Source organism: Odocoileus virginianus, chromosome 34 (genome assembly GCF_023699985.2).
Source record: "Odocoileus virginianus isolate 20LAN1187 ecotype Illinois chromosome 34, Ovbor_1.2, whole genome shotgun sequence".
Classification (NCBI taxonomy): Eukaryota; Metazoa; Chordata; class Mammalia; order Artiodactyla; family Cervidae; genus Odocoileus; species Odocoileus virginianus.
In genome coordinates this window covers 39,714-57,513 of record NC_069707.1, presented here as the reverse complement: position 1 = coordinate 57,513, position 17,800 = coordinate 39,714, and the positions used below count along the sequence as shown (strand labels likewise).

The 17,800-nt window shown below is 41.9% G+C and overlaps 1 protein-coding gene across 1 annotated transcript; it reads right to left on the bottom strand.

Annotated features, from left to right (window-relative positions):
* Nucleotides 1-266: 266 nt before the first annotated feature.
* On the bottom strand, nt 267-17,767 carry PSMB1 (proteasome 20S subunit beta 1). Its single transcript, XM_020889877.2, has 6 exons — nt 17,606-17,767; nt 14,483-14,590; nt 9,643-9,724; nt 7,181-7,310; nt 1,528-1,634; nt 267-554 (listed from the first exon to the last, which is right to left on the bottom strand). Exons 1-6 carry the CDS (start codon nt 17,716-17,718, stop codon nt 369-371), a joined length of 726 nt encoding a protein of 241 aa, XP_020745536.2. The 5' UTR covers nt 17,719-17,767; the 3' UTR covers nt 267-368.
* Between the last annotated feature and the right edge of the window lie 33 nt (nt 17,768-17,800).

Below are 17,800 nucleotides of genomic sequence, written 5' to 3'. Positions count from 1 at the left end.
AAATCTTAGCATACTCTACTTACATTAATTTCATTCTCAATGAAACTGAGAGTGTTAAAGGTAACCTGTCCATCAAGGCAAGCTAGGTGGACTAAATAAATTCTAAACATGTTCTTTGTAAGATGGGCTGACTATCATAAAATGATAAACTGACCAAAAGAGTCTGCTTAGCTCTGGATGACAGAAAAATACAAGAATGAAGAAAATGAAAGGAAAAAGAAATTGTTTCCTAGCTCTGTCCTGGAAGAAGGCAAGTTATAACAAAATAAGTGCTTGGGGCTTTATTTTTTAATAAAACAAGTTAGTCCAACAGTTTCAAGGTACAAACTTGGCCAGTTTTGAGCTGATCAGTGACAAGGGCCCAGAAGTCAGTCTTTCCGCAGAGGAATAGTCTCCTCCCTGATGCCCTCCTTGGTCACAATGCAGATCTTGAGTGCATCCCCAGTGTACACATCTCTCTCAGCAGCAGAAATGAAGACATCTTTCACAAGCCGCATGGCTCTGTCCAACGACAGCGGGATATGCTCCACATTCTGCATGTTCTTAAAACCAACCTAGTGGGACAGGAAACTTGGATGAGGCATCATGTGATCATGTAAAGGAGGTCCAGTCTCCCACAAAGCTTTCCATAGGTCTCAAGAGTCAAAATGAATATATCACACAAACTTAAAATGTCCCCCAAGGGAAATGTTTCTAGACCTGGCTGAATTTACCCATACCTGACACCTGACAAGCATCCACTAAGACAAAGTCCCCACTTCTGAGAAGCACACAGCAGAGGGGTAGACACATGAAAGCCAAGTATGGTTATAGAATGTGCTGAAACTAAGAAGAAAATAGAGCCAGGAAAGCCCCCCCAGGAAATGTATTTGAGTAGAGGAATCCTAACAGATAAACTGGAGTTAAACGGATGGAATCACATTCCAGATGGAGGCATGGAGACGGGGAGGCACATCATTTCAAGGATCTGAGTGGAATACAGAGACAGGAAATGTGGTAGATAAGCAATGAGCAGAAGGAACTGCACATATTTCAAACAAGCAAGGAGGATGAAACAGGGAAGTAAGCTAGGAGGCAAAAAGGATGTTAGAAAATTAACACAATGATCCAGGCAAGATGCCATGCAGGCATGAATGCAGCCAGCAGTAACAGAAAAGGGAAAAATTAAAAATATACATGGAAGTTTGAATACAAAATGAGGTGACCGAAATGGAGAGACGGGGAGAAATGCATTTTCATGATCTCTAAATAAAAATGGCAAAAGGAGAAGTGAAAACATGGACCAACCACTGTAGACAGAAGCACCCCGAAGTAACGAGAACAAGAAGAAGCTGGAGCCACGTAAGTGAGTGGCCACAGGAGAACTAGCAGAACAGAGACAAGAAGGTGGGTGAGGCCAATTAACCAAGCAAGCTCAGCAGTGAATTACAAAAAAGCCGTGATTTCTTGGCTCCCCTAGCTAATGAAGAAAAGGCAAAGGAAGGCACTTCGGGTTCCCCCGCCGCCCCCTGGATGCAGTCTCCTTACCTGGTTGTCAAGCAGCGGCTGCAGCATGGCACTGGCTGAGCCTCCGGCCTTGAACGAGTCCCTCTGGTAGGACCCTACCGGGTCAAAGCTGTACACGGCTCCCTTCCCTTAAAGGAAAAGTCTCTGTAAGAGTGCATCCTGACAACATTCCCAAATTATGGTAAAATAAACCTAATCAAAGTGTGACGCAATATGGACTATCAACTTGGCTAAAATTTAAGAAGTGCGGTCTGCTCCTCCCCTCCCTTCAGAACGCAACTGGAGGCCCTCCTGCCACTCCTGTCCACGATGGCATTTGCCACAAGGAGCTTCATACTCTCAAAGCTGCTGTCACCGACTACTGTGATGGGGTTCCCTGTGCACATGGGGTGTTAGCGGTCACAGTGCTACTCTAAGTTCTGAACCAAGTTCCTCACAACATTCCTGGAAAACTAACTGGTGCAGCTGCAGTGCAGACATGCATTTAAGATTCTCCTAGTGTTAAATATAAGCAGAAGCACAAAAAACTTATTACGTGTTTTTAGACTAACGGTGAGCACATCTTTAGCATCAGTACCATAAAAAAAATCAATAAAGAAGAAATTCCAGAAGAACACAAATATCACATGCAAGAGGCTAGATTTGCCTAAAATGTAATCACTTGTTTTATACTAGCAGCATAAACACTAGTACTTTTTTGGGGGTAAGAAAAACAGAATCTGAGTACACTGATTCTTATCATGACAGTTACAGAGACCTGTCAGGGGGTAGGTAAATGGGTCCTCAGGCTCTCCTGAAGTAAGTATAAACTGTTATGCCACTGGAGTCTGAATCCATCAAACTATAAAAGTATGTACCCTATGATCCAGCAATAATTTCACTTACAGAATTAAAATTTACCTACAAATAACAGTTATATAAACACACAAAGCAGTATGTACAGGATCATTTATTTATCTCTGAAAGATCAAAAATTTACAAGCAACCTATCCATGAGCAGAAAATGTTATGTTCACATAGCAACACACAGCCTAGGAAGCAGCTGCGGGACACCCCCACAGGACGAGCCAAAGGAAGAGCTGCAGTGTGCACGGCAGTTTCATTTTCATTAAAGGCATTAAGTAAGCAGCACACACACTTACACAGGCACACAGAAACACACAGAAAGATGAATACGTGAACTGTACTCATTCATCTTCGTGGGATTAGAGACGAGGAAAGGGAATCACTTTATAAGCTTTGGTACTGAGTGTATTAAAAAGAACACGTCACTATAACTTTTAAAGAGAACTTTTAAAAACCACTGTGTTCTGAGTGTGAGAACCCAGGAGTCATTTATAAAGTATGACTTAAAAACTAACAGATTCATGCAGAATTCTGCAGAATTACATAAACATAACCCTAAGCCTAATAACCCCACGAAGAAGGCAACATCTGAGAAAACCTGAAGAAGTGTTCTGCTGGAAGTAAGCCTGGAACAAGAACCCAGATTGCAGCAAGCAAGCTCACCAACTTCAACACATAAGCTAAGTGCTATGAAGGATAAAGTCAAAGGATAAAGGATAAAAAGACAAAGGATAAAACCAAACCTCGTGTTATCTTTCACGAGGCCAATAGGCCACAAGTAAAACAAGGTCCCAAAAATTTACCCAAGGGTAGGGGGCTTCCTAGGCGGCTCAGTGTAAAGAATCCACCTGCCAATGAAGGAGACACAGGTTTGACCTCTGGGCCGGGAGGATCCCACGTGCCGTGGAGCAACCAGGCCTGAGGGCCACAACTACAAAAGCTGTGCTAAAGAGCCCAGGAGACCACGCGCCCCGGGGCCCGTGCTCCACGCAAGAGAAGCCACTGCAATGAGAAGGCCAAGCACTGCAACAAAGAGCAGCCTCCACTCGCCACAACCAGAGAAGAGCCCATACGGCAACAAGGACCCGGCAGGGCCAAAATTCCATACATGACTAAATAAAACTATATATATGCAGAAAGATTTACCCGAGGGAAGCCAACCTCAGAAAACCACACACAACAGCTTTGAGGAAAACGAAGAGTATATGTCCAAGACCCCTTAGAAAAAGCAAGAGACATTTGTAACATATGCTGAAAACAGTTGTTATAAATCAGCAAGAGAAAGACTAACCTGCATGTAAAGGTACAAGTGATGACCAAGACATGGGTCAGTCTCCAAACAAGAAATGAAAAGGGCAATAAACATGAAATCACCCAAACTCAATAAAAACAAAGAATACATATGAATTATAACAATGTGTTTACTAGGCAAAGACTGTCAAAATGTGTTAAAATTCTGATACTGGTTAGGACGCCAAAGCAAAACAAGAAAACCCCAAAACAAAAGACAAAAATGGTACTCACACCCCTGCTGGTGAGTGCAGGACCCTTTCTGATGGGCAAGCATGTGGTATCAGCAGAACGGAAAACACAGATATTCTCTGATCTAGAAACTCAACTTCCAGGAATTTTTTCCAGGGAGATAAGCATAACAGGAGAAATACACAGAATTTTATATACAGGGAGGCATAATATTGTTTGTATTAAGGAAACTGGAAACAATGTAGATGACTCTCAGAGGACTAGTGGTGTTGGCTATAAAATTATCACCCACGTCTTTATCCATCAGCACAAATCTACCCCGTGATAAAACATCCACAGCACAGTCAAGGAGAAACATGTGAACTATGGCCTACTTACACAGTGCACAAGCATACATGCATACCAAGAAGTTTAATAGTAATTACCTCTAGGGACAGGCTTTGGGGGATTCCCACTTTTATCTTTGTATCTTCCAATACTATTTGACTACTTCTATAAGCATTACTGTTTTTGTTCCAGAAAAACCAAAGTCCTCGTTAACCTGGGGGAAGATTCTTTTAAAAGAGGTCATGACTACAACTGGAGAGGTGAAGGCACAGTGGTCTAAGCAGCAGCTGCGGACTGTGCTCGGTCAGCTGCTGACCCAGTGTCCTGAGGGTCCCCATCAGGAACACAGCCTACCGCCAACACAAAAGACAGGAAGCAATCTCAAGCCTCAATGGAGGCTCTGGACTTGGAAGCACAAGGCTTAGGCACAGACAGGGTAGAAGGCAGGTTCAAGAACAGAAGCGTTAAATGGAGAGCTGATGAGCCACTCCACCACATGCCTTGACCAAATTTTGATTATTACTCTTCAGTATGAACGGACAGCCAAAATCAAAAGAAATTTGAAGGAAGCCTCCAATATAGAAGAGCGCAGCCAAAATAAACAAGACCAAAAAAGCAATCTGATAAAACCCCAAACAGCCAGACAACATATGGGGGAAAGTTTTTTTAAAAAGCAAAAAACAGTAGGATAGAGAAAAGACTCTAAAAGCAAAGACTCAAAAAGGTCTCCCGATACCTTTCTTCAGAAATTTCTCTAGCAACACACTCCACTAAACAAAGAAATAAACCAAGAAAGAGGAAAGGATGGGAGTTAAAGTGCTGAAGACTGTCCTGGGAAACAGGAAAAGAAGGCAAAGGACTATTTCACTACACACAGAAATTCCTCTTAGGAACAAAAATCAAATTAAACCAGAAAAGATTAGGAGAAAGAAAAACATTAGGAAAGCCTGAGAATACCACCAAAGCAAGCTAGAGTGTTAGCAAGTGGAAATCAAAGCCTAGGGCTCTGAAGTCAAACAGATCCAAACCTGAGCTCTGCCAGTCAGTACACATGTGGTTTCTCAAATCAGTGACACTCAGAACAACTCAAAGACACTGTCTGGCCTGCTGAAATTCAATAGCAGCTATTATTCATGTTGGTCAAGTCTGAATTTATTAGCCTGACACTCAAATCAGACATAAGTGAAGTTTCAAAAGGCACCAGGGGAGGCCGCGCGTGTTCAGGGAGAGGAAGAGAAGCACACACCACCACATGGGAGGCAGACGGCGAACGGGCCGCTGCCGTGTGACTCGGAATGCAAAGCCGGGCGCAGCAGCAGCCTAGAGGGCTGGAGGGATGCTCCAGTGAGACGGTAATGTGTGAATGTGTTTGGTAGAAACCAACACAACACTGTAAAGCAATTACCCTTTGACTACAAATCAGTCAAAAAAAAAAAAGACAGAAGCATGCTGGGTGTTAGGCAAGCTAACCTGTGGCTAGAATTACTCAGGTTATGGGGTAACTAATTTCTATTCTCCATTTCTATGCTCTATATTTTCTGTTTTTACGTATGAAAGCCTGAAAAAACTATGCCAACCTAAAGTGATCAGAATGCTCCCATACATCACATGAGGGGTGGGGTTAAGAAAGAAAGGGAGAACAAAGTAAAACACCTGTGAATGGGAATAGACAGGAGCAAAAACTAGAGAGAGAAGATGAAAAGAACCTGACTCCTTCTGACCCAGAAACTTCCCTCTCGGAAAGACAGACTTGGGTTTTCCTGATGGCTCAGTGGTAAAGAATTCGCCTGCCAATGCAGGAGTACATGGGTTTGATCCCTGATCCGGGAAAATTCCATGTCTCAGAGTAACTAAGCTCATGTGCCAAAGCTACTTAGCCTGTGCCTCAGAGCCTGGGAGCCACAGCGCCCGAAGCCCGCACACCCTGTAGCTGGTGCTCCGCAATAAGAGAACCCACTGCAATGAGAAGCCTGTGCACCACAGCACAGAGCAGCCTCCACTCGCTGCAACTACTGAAAAGCCTGCACAGCAATAAGGACCCAGCACAGCCAAAAAGAAATGAAAATGTTTTTATAAAAAGAAAGAAAGGCACAGACATTTCAACCATGCTCTCCTCAGACATTCCTGTGCCTTCTTTTCACAGTCTCCGTGCTCGGGCTTAGTCTCTCAGTCGTCTCCCACTCTTCGCTACCCCCTGGACTGTGGCCCACCAGGCTCCTCTGTCCACGGGGATTCTCCAGGCAAGAATACTGCAGTGGGTTGCCATGCCCTCTCCTCCCGGGGATCTTCCCAACCCAGGGAGAGAATCTAGGTCTCCCACATAGTAGGGTGGATTCTTTACCATCTGAGCCACCAGGAAAGCCCTCTTTTTAGAATGGACTACTCTAAACAGCAGCACAGATCTGTCCTGGGAGATGGTATTTGATTTTTAGAAGCAACTAAAAGTTCACTCACATCAGATCTGGAGAAAAACACTGTTGCCTTTTCTGGGTAACACAGCTTTAGATCAATACAAACATGAAAATGTCAAGTAACAACACTGATTTTCCCTGGCCTTCCTGGTCCAACTCTGACAGAAAATTAAAGAGGTGTGTCAAAAATGATCCAAGAACACTGGTGGAAAAACATTTCTTTTCACATTACTTTCAAAACAACTTTTTGAAATCAAATATGCTTGTTACTGAAGTGTCATTACTTAGAATCATATTTAGGTCAAGCTTCTCCAAGTCAAGTTTCTTTTTGGAAGATTAAAATGCTAAATATCTACTACTGAACTCATGCAAGATCTTGAGGAAATATCTGTAAAAGAACTGAATGCCCAACATTCACTTAACACATGACCTGCTGTGTCTCACTGGATAATCCTTTACTTCCGTTTTAGCTTCACTTTCTTCACTGCCTTAATTATGAGAAAATAAAGTTGCTGGGTAAGATGGTATCCAGTTTTTATCAGCTCTGGATGGAAACACACATGTAAGAAATGCTACCCACTCCATCACCCAGAAAGGAAACATCCTACCTTCTTCATCAAGCCCCCCGATGATGTTGTACACATAGTAGGGAAAGAAGCGCCTGGAGTACAGGATTGTAGACAGCATCGCAGCAATCGCCCCGGTAGTCATGGCCTTATTATTGGAATGTTTGTACATCTGCAATTATTAACAAAACCAACAGGCATGTACAAGCAGAATATACTAAAGACTAGAACAATGAACAGCAAATTGAAAAGAATGAAAGCCTTTCCTGGTGAAATGAGAAAGGATGCCTGTTCCTTTCATAATTAAACAACACAATAATACAAAAACATTTTATGTCCTATTGTTGTGAGGGCTACAGACATTTCTCAGGGAGAGAACACCAACTTGCCCTCAGCTCTTCAGTTTGGAGGCTCCTTTCCATGCCATCCTTATCTCAGGCCCTCTAACTCAAGAGTAAATACACACAAGATCACATGAGGCAACCTGGAGAGGATATTCCAAACTCAGCTCTCCACTGTGCAAACTGACAGTGGTCAGGAAAATCCAGCCCATGGGCCAAATCCAGCCCACCACTTGTTTAGGTGAAGTTTCACTGAACACAGCCTTGTTCATTCACAACATATTGTATCTGTTTTTGCACAAGGGCAGACTTAAACAGTTGCCCCAGAAACCAAATGGCTGACTCCTGATCAGACTCAGACAAGCCTCTCTCTTTTCAGAGTAGGTATCTGCGAGAGACGGGGGCAGCTCTACTCTGTATGAATTCAGCAGAGAGCAGGGTCTTAATCCTTAGAGCATCTACCAGAACAGAAGTATCCAAAATAGCACCTGACACAGTGATTTCTGATCCTAGATTTACTACATCCTTGGCAATCTCAAATTATCCAATAAAATTAATTTAAGTTCACCGATTTGTCAGCCACAACAAACATCTCTAAAGAGAAACCTAAGAACTGCTATAAGTCTAACAATGACAATTAAAATACTGAAGAAAGAGGAGAAATGGGCTACTTATATAAGTTGATGAATAAAAATGTATTTTTCCAAGATTATAAAGAAAATTCTTCATTTCATTCCAAAACCAAGCACCAGTATTTATTCACCTCACCATTTACACAACATGTGAAAGAAAATTTTCAAGTACTGTGCATTGAGTTGAACTCACTGTTAACCTTTTTGAAATTTTATTAACAAAATACTACCTTCCATGTCAGCTTTATTTTTGTCCTCTAAATGCCATTTACAAAATATACATTAGGAATCATACTGATGTCAATACCTAGGTCACTACAGCTTTCAGTATCAATAGATTTTAAATAAATGTTAACAATTGGTAAATACTCAATGAAGTCATTTCTACACATTAAAAAATTTAAGTGTCAATTAAATTCACTACATAACTCCAGTAACCTTACTCGTGATCTTAAGGGTTATTCACAAGCAGGCAAAACAGAACACCAACGCTGCTAACCTTTTCATGTACCAGCTGAACTTACCAACTACTAAATTATTATAATATACAGCCTAGAAAATTAAATATGAAAACTAAAAAGATATAATACTGATACTGTAAATATCATGAATAGAAATTTAAAAATGCTACCAAGCTATATAACTAAGAAACAGAGCTACACTTCTGAGTACTCACATAAGGTGACTGAGAATCCTACCTTAACCCTGTACTTTACAAACTAAGAAGAGCACCATTACTGATAAAATCTGTATAAGTACAGCCCAAATTACTATCCTACTCTCCCTGAAACGATCTGAAGCAAACGCAGCTAGTATACACAGGCCAGAATCAACATCTAGATCTGCCTCTGCTTTTGTCAAGTCAGTTCCCTCGTTCTTCAAACATCCCTGGCTCCCAGAGACATGCAGGTGGTGCAGCACCAGCGCCTCTGAAGACTCCACTGCAGGTCAGTCTATCTTATTCTCTTCCTTCTCCCTCACCCCACCCGTTCTCTTGCACTCCCAACCACCACAATTGTGTCAGATCTCCTTCCTCAGCTGGCTGTCAACTAAAGACTGGTAGGGGTTAGGTGATAATGACTGTGCCTCTAGTCCAAACAGCTGGCTCGTCCTTCTTCTGCTCATGCTAAGAGTACACTGCTGTCAAGAGAGTGTGATGTGTTGGCTGATGGTGTTTCAAACCAAGCTCCGGTCTAAAAGCCTGCCTCCTCTGCAGAAACTGATTTACTTCATTTCTGAGAAGAGTATCTTCAGAAGAAACCCTTTGCAGTCTACCTCAAAAAGGAGAGATAGTCCTTCACTTCATACTGTACGTGTATTTTAACAGAAAGGAACTTGCTGTCATTTTATATTATGCTACTTTGATGATGGCTGTATTAACAAGATCGTGTCATTTGTAGGGTAGGTTAAAGTTTCACCTGCTAAAACTAGTTCTTCTCCAGCTAGCAACAGCCATGATGTATGCTTAAAATAATCTAAAGAACTGTTGTTATTAGCTTTCATCAGTGTAGACATGTACAAAAGCATCTACCTTTAGTCTTGCTTCAATAATTTTGGTCAGGGTAAGACAATCTCCATGAAAACCGCTACATCCAATGACTGTTTTGTCTGTTCTGTTAAAAAAAAAAAAAAACAAAACACCACATTTCAGGGAACAGTTGGTTTGACAGTAAAGTAAAACATGTCTTGAGTAATTTTAAATTTAAAACTCACAAACTCCCATTTCCATTTGGTGAATAAATTTTAAATTTAAAATTACTCAAGACATGTAGGCACATGGAGGGGGGATTCCTGTATTGAGAAATCTCACCCCTTATACCAAATGAATTATAGGTGGATAAAGATGTATAAGAATAAATGCAAGCATGAATGCACTAAAGGAAATATGATCTAATTTTAATAAGGTTAGGTTGAGGGCAGCCAATTTACATATAATACAACCCAATGTCCACACAGAAAGCTTCATAGATTTGACTGCATAAAAAATGAAACCTTCTATAAAAATCTGAATTAAAAAAAAACAACACAAAAAAACTGGGAGTGTCACGGCCCAGGTTCAATTCCTGGAACTGGGAACCCATAAGCTGCTCAGTGTAGCCAGAAAGAACTAAGAAAATATATTTGTAATATACACGACCAGACCAAAGTCTACTTTTAATCTCCTTATTCTACAAATAGTTTCTGAAAATATGAAATGCATTAACAGCATAATGGCTCTTGGGGATAAGGTGCATAGTCAATAACATCATATTGTATATTTAAAAGTTGCTAAGAGAATAGATCCTAGAAGTTCTCATCATAAGAAAAAAAATGTTATAACTTGGGTGGTGACAGACTAATTGTGATCATTCTGCAATATACATGACTATGGGCTCATTATGCTATACGCCAGGAAGTACTAACATATTACACGTCAACTAGGAGTGCGTGTGCTCAGTCGTGTCCGACTCTGTGCAGCCCCACAACTGCAGCCTGCCAGGTTCCCGTCCATGGAATTTTCCAAGCATGAACACTGAAGCAGGCTGCCACTTCCCACTTTAGGGGATCTTCCGACCCAGGGGTCAAACCTGCATCTCTTGTACCTCCTGCACTGGCAGCTGTCTTCTTTACCACTGCACTACCTGGGAAGCCCCCAAATGTCAATTATACCTCAATACAAAAAACAGAAAACCTATGATGGAAAGACAGGTAAGTTACATGAAAGTTTTAGTGTTCAGCTGTGTTCAACTCTTTCCAAACCCACAGACTGTCGCCCACCAGGCTCCTCTGTCCAGGAGGAGAATTCTCCAGGCGAGAATACTAGAGTGGGTGGCCATTCCCTTCTCCAGGGGATCTTCCTGATCCTGGGATCAAACCCAGTCTCCTCCAGAGTCTTTACTGTCTGAGCCACTAGGGAAGCCCCTGAATTACATGGAAGTCATGAGAACAGAGACACAAGCTACCACAAACACATGGAAGAGCCTCCATGCCACTCAGACATTAAATCTAGATGAGAGACGATTTCAGCCTAGTAGAATAAGAATGTTTAATGCTAGTGAGGTTGTGAAAATTGGGTACTCTCAGAAAGTGGAAAAGAGTGTATACTGATCCAACTCTTAGAAAGGATGTTTGACAGCCTGTACTAAAAACTTAAATGCACATCACTTTCACTCAAAAACTCCACTGCTACAGATATACTCATGCAAGTTTGTGAAGATAAGCTCTAGGTTCACGTGTAAGTATACACATTATTTTAATGACTCTCCAAAACAAAACAAATACAACCCAAATGCCCACCAGAGAGTACTTAATAAAATTTTTGTGTATCTTTGCCAACAAAGGTCCGTCTAGTCAAAGCTATGGTTTTGCCAGTTCAGTTCAGTTGCTCAGTTGTGTCCAACTCTTTGCGACCCCATGAATCGCAGCACGCCAGGCCTCCCTGTCCATCACCAACTCCTGGAGTTTACTCAAACTCATGTCCATCGAGTCAGTGATGCCATCCAGCCATCTCATCCTCTGTTGTCCACTTCTCCTCCTGCCCCCAATCCCTCGCAGCATCAGGGTCTTTTCCAATGAGTCAACTCTTCGCATGAGGTGGCCAAAGTATTGGAGTTTCGGCTTCAGCATCAGTCCTTCCAATGAACACCCAGGACTCATCTTCAGGATGGACTGGTTGAATCTCCTTGCAGTCTAAGGGACTCTCAAGAGTCTTCTCCAACACCACAGTTCAATTCTTCGGCGCTCAGCTTTCTTCCCAGTCCAACTCTCACACCCATACATGACCACTGGAAAAACCACAGTCTTGACTAGATGGACCTCTGTTGGCAAAGTAATGTCTCTCCTTTTTAATATGCTATCTAGCCCAAGGAGTGAGCATCTTTTAATTTCTTGGCTGCAGTCACCATCTGTAGTGATTTTGGAGCCCCCCCAAAATAAAGTCTGACACTGTTTCCACATTTATTTCCCAAGAAGTGATGGGACCAGATGCCATGATCTTAGTTTTCTGAATGTTGAGCTTTAAGCCAACTTTTTCACTCTCCTCTTTCACTTTCATCAAGAGGCTTTTCAGTTCTTCTTCACTTTTTGCCATAAGGGTGGTGTCATCTGCATATCTGAGGTCATTGTTATTTCTCCCAGCAATCTTGATTCTAGCTTGTGCTTCTTCCAGCCCAGGTTTTTCCAGTAGTCATGTACAGATCTGAGTTGGACCATAAAGAAAGCTGAGTGCCAAAGAACTGATACTTCTGAACTGTGGTGTTGGAGAAGACTCTTGAGAGTCCCTTGGACTGCAAAGAGATCCAACCAGTCAATCCTAAAGAAAATTGGTCCTGAATATTCATTGGAAGGACTGATGCTGAAGCTGAAGCTCCATTACTTTGGCCACCTGATGTGAAGAAGAACTAATTCAGTGAAAAAGATCCTGATGCTGGGAAAGACTGAAGGCAGGAGGAGAAGGGGATGACAAGGATGAGATGGTTGGATGACATCACTGACTCGATGGACATTAGTTTGGGCAAGCTCTGGGAGCTGGTGATGGACAGAGAGACCTGATGTGTTGCAGTCCATGTGTCGCAAAGAGTTGGACACGACTGAGCAACTGAAATGAACTGACGCCTCAAAAGTTAATTCCTAAGTCTTGATATTTATAAGGAAACCTAAACCCATCTCATCAAGAAATGACCAGCAGAGGCCCTTTCTTTTAGAAATAAAAGAATAATTCACACAAAACATACCTGTCCAACTGGGGAGACCACTGATACTTCTAGGGTCATCACTAGCATTTCCTGATCTCTCTATAACCAACCTCACTGCACTGAGCCAAAGACCCCAATATACCATAAGGCTTCACTGCCTGTGCTACCAAGAATGGCTGATAGTACCAGGAGGGTAAGACAAAATCTGAGCTTCAAGATGCTTTTGCCAAGTATCTAGGTACCTAAATGAAGAAGAGTTTTTCTGCAAAGAATAAAGAGTAAATATAAGTTTCAAACAAGTTGGGGAAGAGATGGGCTAGGCTCTAGGTGAGCCCCAAAGGGCACAGGATCAGGAGCATGCTAGCAATTCATGTGTGACCCAGTGCCTGAGATGCACGACAGGAACACAGAAGTAATACTGTTCTCTCTATATATACCTGAAGTATTTCATTTAAAAAAAAAGAGAGAGAGTACTCACCCAGGAGGCACACAAGCTAAAACAGAATGTTACAAAGATGAGCACACTCAGTGTACAAGGACAGTATTTGTAACATTATGTGTTTAAGTTTTATTCATGATATTTACTACTTGCACTTTATAAAAGTTACATCTTAAAAGACAAAAATTGTTGCATGGGTATGCCACAAGGGCTTCCTTGATAGCTCAGTCGGTAAATCATCTGCCTGCAACACAGGAAACCAGGGTTTGATTTCTGGGTCAGAAGAACCCCCTGGAGAAGGAAATGGCAACCCACTCCAGTATTCCTGCCTGAAGAATCCCATGGACAGAGGAGCCAGGCAGGTTACAGTCCATGGGGTCGCCAAGAGTTGGACACGACTTAACAACGAAATCACCACCATGCTACAAATCAGACAAGAGAAAAGGGTATCAAAAGATGGAAGTGGACAGAAAGGGAACTGGGAAGATGAAGATAAGCTAACTGTTCTTTAGGTTACGGTGTGGGCTGGGCCATGCCCTGCAGCACCACAAGGCCCACCCAAAGGACCTGAACCTCATCAGTCCACTCCTGCTAGAATACAGGATTAAGAAGCACTTGTGCACTAACCTAAGAGTAACCACCATTTTCAACTGTGTCCAAAAATGTTAAATACAAACCACTGTTAACTGTTAATGTAAGGTGCACTTAGTAATTTATGCAGATTCCCCCCACCCCCAGTACACATGACTTGATTTTCTTACGTTTTAGAAGAAACATAGCCACCCACTAAAACTGTGAGCTATGGATATATATAACTGCTTAAGATATGGGTAGATTGAATGTTTTAGGTTATTGTTTTTTAAAGGTGCAGATTAAAAAAGAATCCAATGTATTGAAGGACCCACAGAAGGATTAAAATACATGATAAAGTAGTAACAATAAAATGCTGATAAGATCTACGTGATAGTATATGAGCACTGACTACAAAATTATCCTACCTTTTTGTATATTTGAAATTTTTTATAAGATGTTGAATAAAAAATATTTGTTACCAAAAACACTGTTGGTACCTAGATATGGAAAATATCACGAAGACTACATACTGAATTACTAGAAAATAATTTTCTAACAAAAATGCAAGCTAAGCTCCAAACAGGCAAACTAAAAATTCATGAAACACATCATTTAAAACCCGAATCTTTCGCCACATTAAATCATCACAAGGTGCTGAAAACATGTCTTTAGAAATATTTACTTACAATTTGTAACATTTGGGGCTGTCCCGTGTGTGAATTGAAAACCCTTCACTTAATCTAGTGTCAGAAGCAACAATTGAAAAATCTTCTCCAGCAATTGCCAATACAGTACTGAGGAGAAAAGAAGGAAAAACAAAATTAATGAATTCTTCTGGACATTAATAACACCTTTCCCAATATGAGAATGCTCCATAGCACATACTGAGATAAAATCTACTAGATATAATCAAGTGCAGGATTCAGATGGAAGAGGAAAAGGTAATGGGAAAGGATCCCTGGCTACAAGTCATCTGGGAAAAAAAAAATTAAGAATTCCCTTAAAAACACAAGTCAAATCAGAGCAAAGTTTACTTAGCAGAAGATTACAGAAACATCCAGCTTCCCTTGTGGTTCAACTGGTAAAGAATCTGCCTGCAACGTGGGGGACCTAGCTTCGATATTTGAGTTGCGAAGATCCCCTGGAGGAGGGCATGGAAACCCACTCCAGTATTCTTGTCTGGAAAATCCCCATGGACAGAGCCTGTCCATGCGATCAAGGGGTCGCAAAGAGTTGGACACGACTGAGCGACTAAGCACAAAATTATCACTATCGTCAAAAAATTAAACATATCATTGATTAATATGCATCATTAAACAATTACTGATACTATAAAACGGCCAAAGGCCATGGTCCTGCCTGCTGGGGGAGGTGTAGATAGTGATACAACACAAGATATCTGAGCTCAAGAAAGAGGGGCTTAATGTGGTTTTTCTTATTATTTTTTGATCACGCCACACAGCATGTGGAATCTCAGTTTCCCGATCAGGGATCAAACCCGTGTCTCATGCTTTGGAAGGGCAGTCTTAACCACTGGACCACATGGGGAGTCCCAGGGCTTAATGTTTTTAATTTCTTTATATCCAAGTCCTTATATAATTGTCTTGCACTCAGGAGACACCCAAGCATCTGTTGGAAAATGGACCAACAAAGAACAACCTTTTCCCTCTGTGGCTCTGTTCAGTGGGGGCCTAGAGGATGAGCTCTAAAAGCAGACAGTGTGGGTTTGAAGTCTGGCTCTCCTGCTTAGAGGATATGAGACAGTCAACTGCTTAAATTCTCAAGGCCTCGATGTCCTCAAACACATATCACGGATCACAACAGTAGCTACTTTATTTGGGTGTTACAAGCATTAAATGGACTAAATTGTTAAGCCTTATACCAGTGCTTGAAACATAACTGGTCCTCCAGTTAAGTGTTAGCTATGATCCCTCTGGCATAAGTATGATCACCTGGACTCTGAAGTTACCCAAAACCTGTCCATGCCACTTAACAGCTCTGTGACCTTGGACAAAGTATCAAATTGATGATACTAGCAGTTCCTGTGTTAAAGGTTGACCGAGTTAAATGGCACAATCCTAAAGTATTCAGTGACCAATGCACAGGCTAATCACTTGGAGTTTAACCACATTCAGTCAGAGTAGAAAAAGACACAGGACTAAGTCTTATTTTGTAGAAGCAAAGGCTGCCCAAGAGCCAGCAAGGAAAAGAACACAGACTAAGAAAAGGTAATTTAATATCAGAAAGCCATAAGCACTAACTTTAGAGCAGTAATTGGATTACAAAGGTTAGAAAGTGAGCAATAAATAGTGAATACTTTATTAAGTCTCAAGCAGAATCTCCAATTGTCTCATGAAATGGGTCTAATAACTCATTTGGTGACCCCACCACTTCATTAGTTGTCACAGGAAATATTTAAAAGTGCAATGATAAAAGTATTCATAAACTTCATAGCAACACAGATATGGATTCAAGTCCTGGGGTTCAAATTCACACCAGTGCTATGACTAACAAAATTTAACTTCTAAGGGCCCAAGTTCATTTGCAAAATTGAGGTATATATTATTTAACAGTCAGTCATCATGAGGATTAAAAAGATACCTGCTTTCAATCTACAAAATGCTTCTCTTTTGATTCTTCTCTCAAACTATGAGTAGCTAAAGGAAGATAAGGAAATCTGGGTTCAAGAAGCTGAGAGGTAGGTACCAAAGATCACACTGCTCTTTAGTGTCAGAGACAAGGCTAAAATCATAGACTTCCACCCTCTTTGCAAGTACCCCAAAAATCTACATTAAAATTTCAAACCTATAAAGTAAAGCTTAGTAAGTAAAGTCGCTCAGTCGTGTCCAACTCTTTGTGACCCCATGGACTGCAGCCTACCAGGCTCCTCTGTTCATGGGATTTTCCAGGCAAGAGTACTGGAGTGGGTTGCCATTTCCTGCTCTACAGGATCTTCCCGACCCAGGGATCGAACCCGGGTCTCCAGCATTGCAGACAGACGCTTTACCATCTGAGCCACCAGGGAAGCCCTCAAACCCATAAGGACCTGAGTAATTAATCTGGTCATCAGATGGTCTTTAAAAATTACCAGAGTAATTAATTGGGTGTGTACCTTTCAAAGTACAAAATTTGGCTGGCAAACTATAAACGATGCTTAAATACACAGCTCTTCGCAGTTAGGAGTCCTGAGTGTCTTTCCACAACCCTGGTTCTTTTAGTGCACTATCAAGGAAAAGTATTAAGATAAAGCTGGTAAGTTTAAAAAAAAAAGGAAAACTTTAATACAACATGCAAGAATACACATAATCAAAGGTCCTCCGAGTATTTTTTCCCTGAACTTATGTCAACCCTTAAAAATAAACACTGATCAATGAAACTAAGTCTGCCCAAGTAATCCTACCTGCTATTTAAAACAACTCAAAATGGTGATTTGATTAGACCTTTTAGCTAGATACAACTACATCTAATCACATGGCCAATCAAACCTAACTCTTAAATCTCAGATGCTCAACTTGCCCCGTGCCTGCTGGCTCGAGAAACACGTTCAGACAGAGAGGAAACGTTAGGTCCATTTTTAAAACTCTTCCAGAGTGGAGGTCAGGTGTCAAATTTCTATCTGCTGTCTACGTAAAGCTGGCCGTCCACATCGAGATCCAGTGACCGGCCTATAAGGTGAAGCCCTGAAGAACAAGACATAGCCGAGCAACCTCGGAGAGGGAGGCCTGAGACTGGAGGGGCAGCGCCATGCAGACAGGCTTAAGCAGGGATATGGAGGAAGAAAGAGAAAGCGGCGGCTCTGCGGGCTTTACCCTCCGTTGAAAGCGTAGGGCGAAAAGCGCAGCTGCAAAGGGCCCACGGCGCTGTGAGGTTCCATGGCCAGGTCTCGGCCCGCGCCCGAGTACGCGGCAACGGAGGGCAACATTCCGTGGCTCCGCTCCTGCTGTCTCACGGCAAGATGGCTGCCTCGACCGGAAATTGTGCCGCTTCCGGTTTCCGCGGCGCTG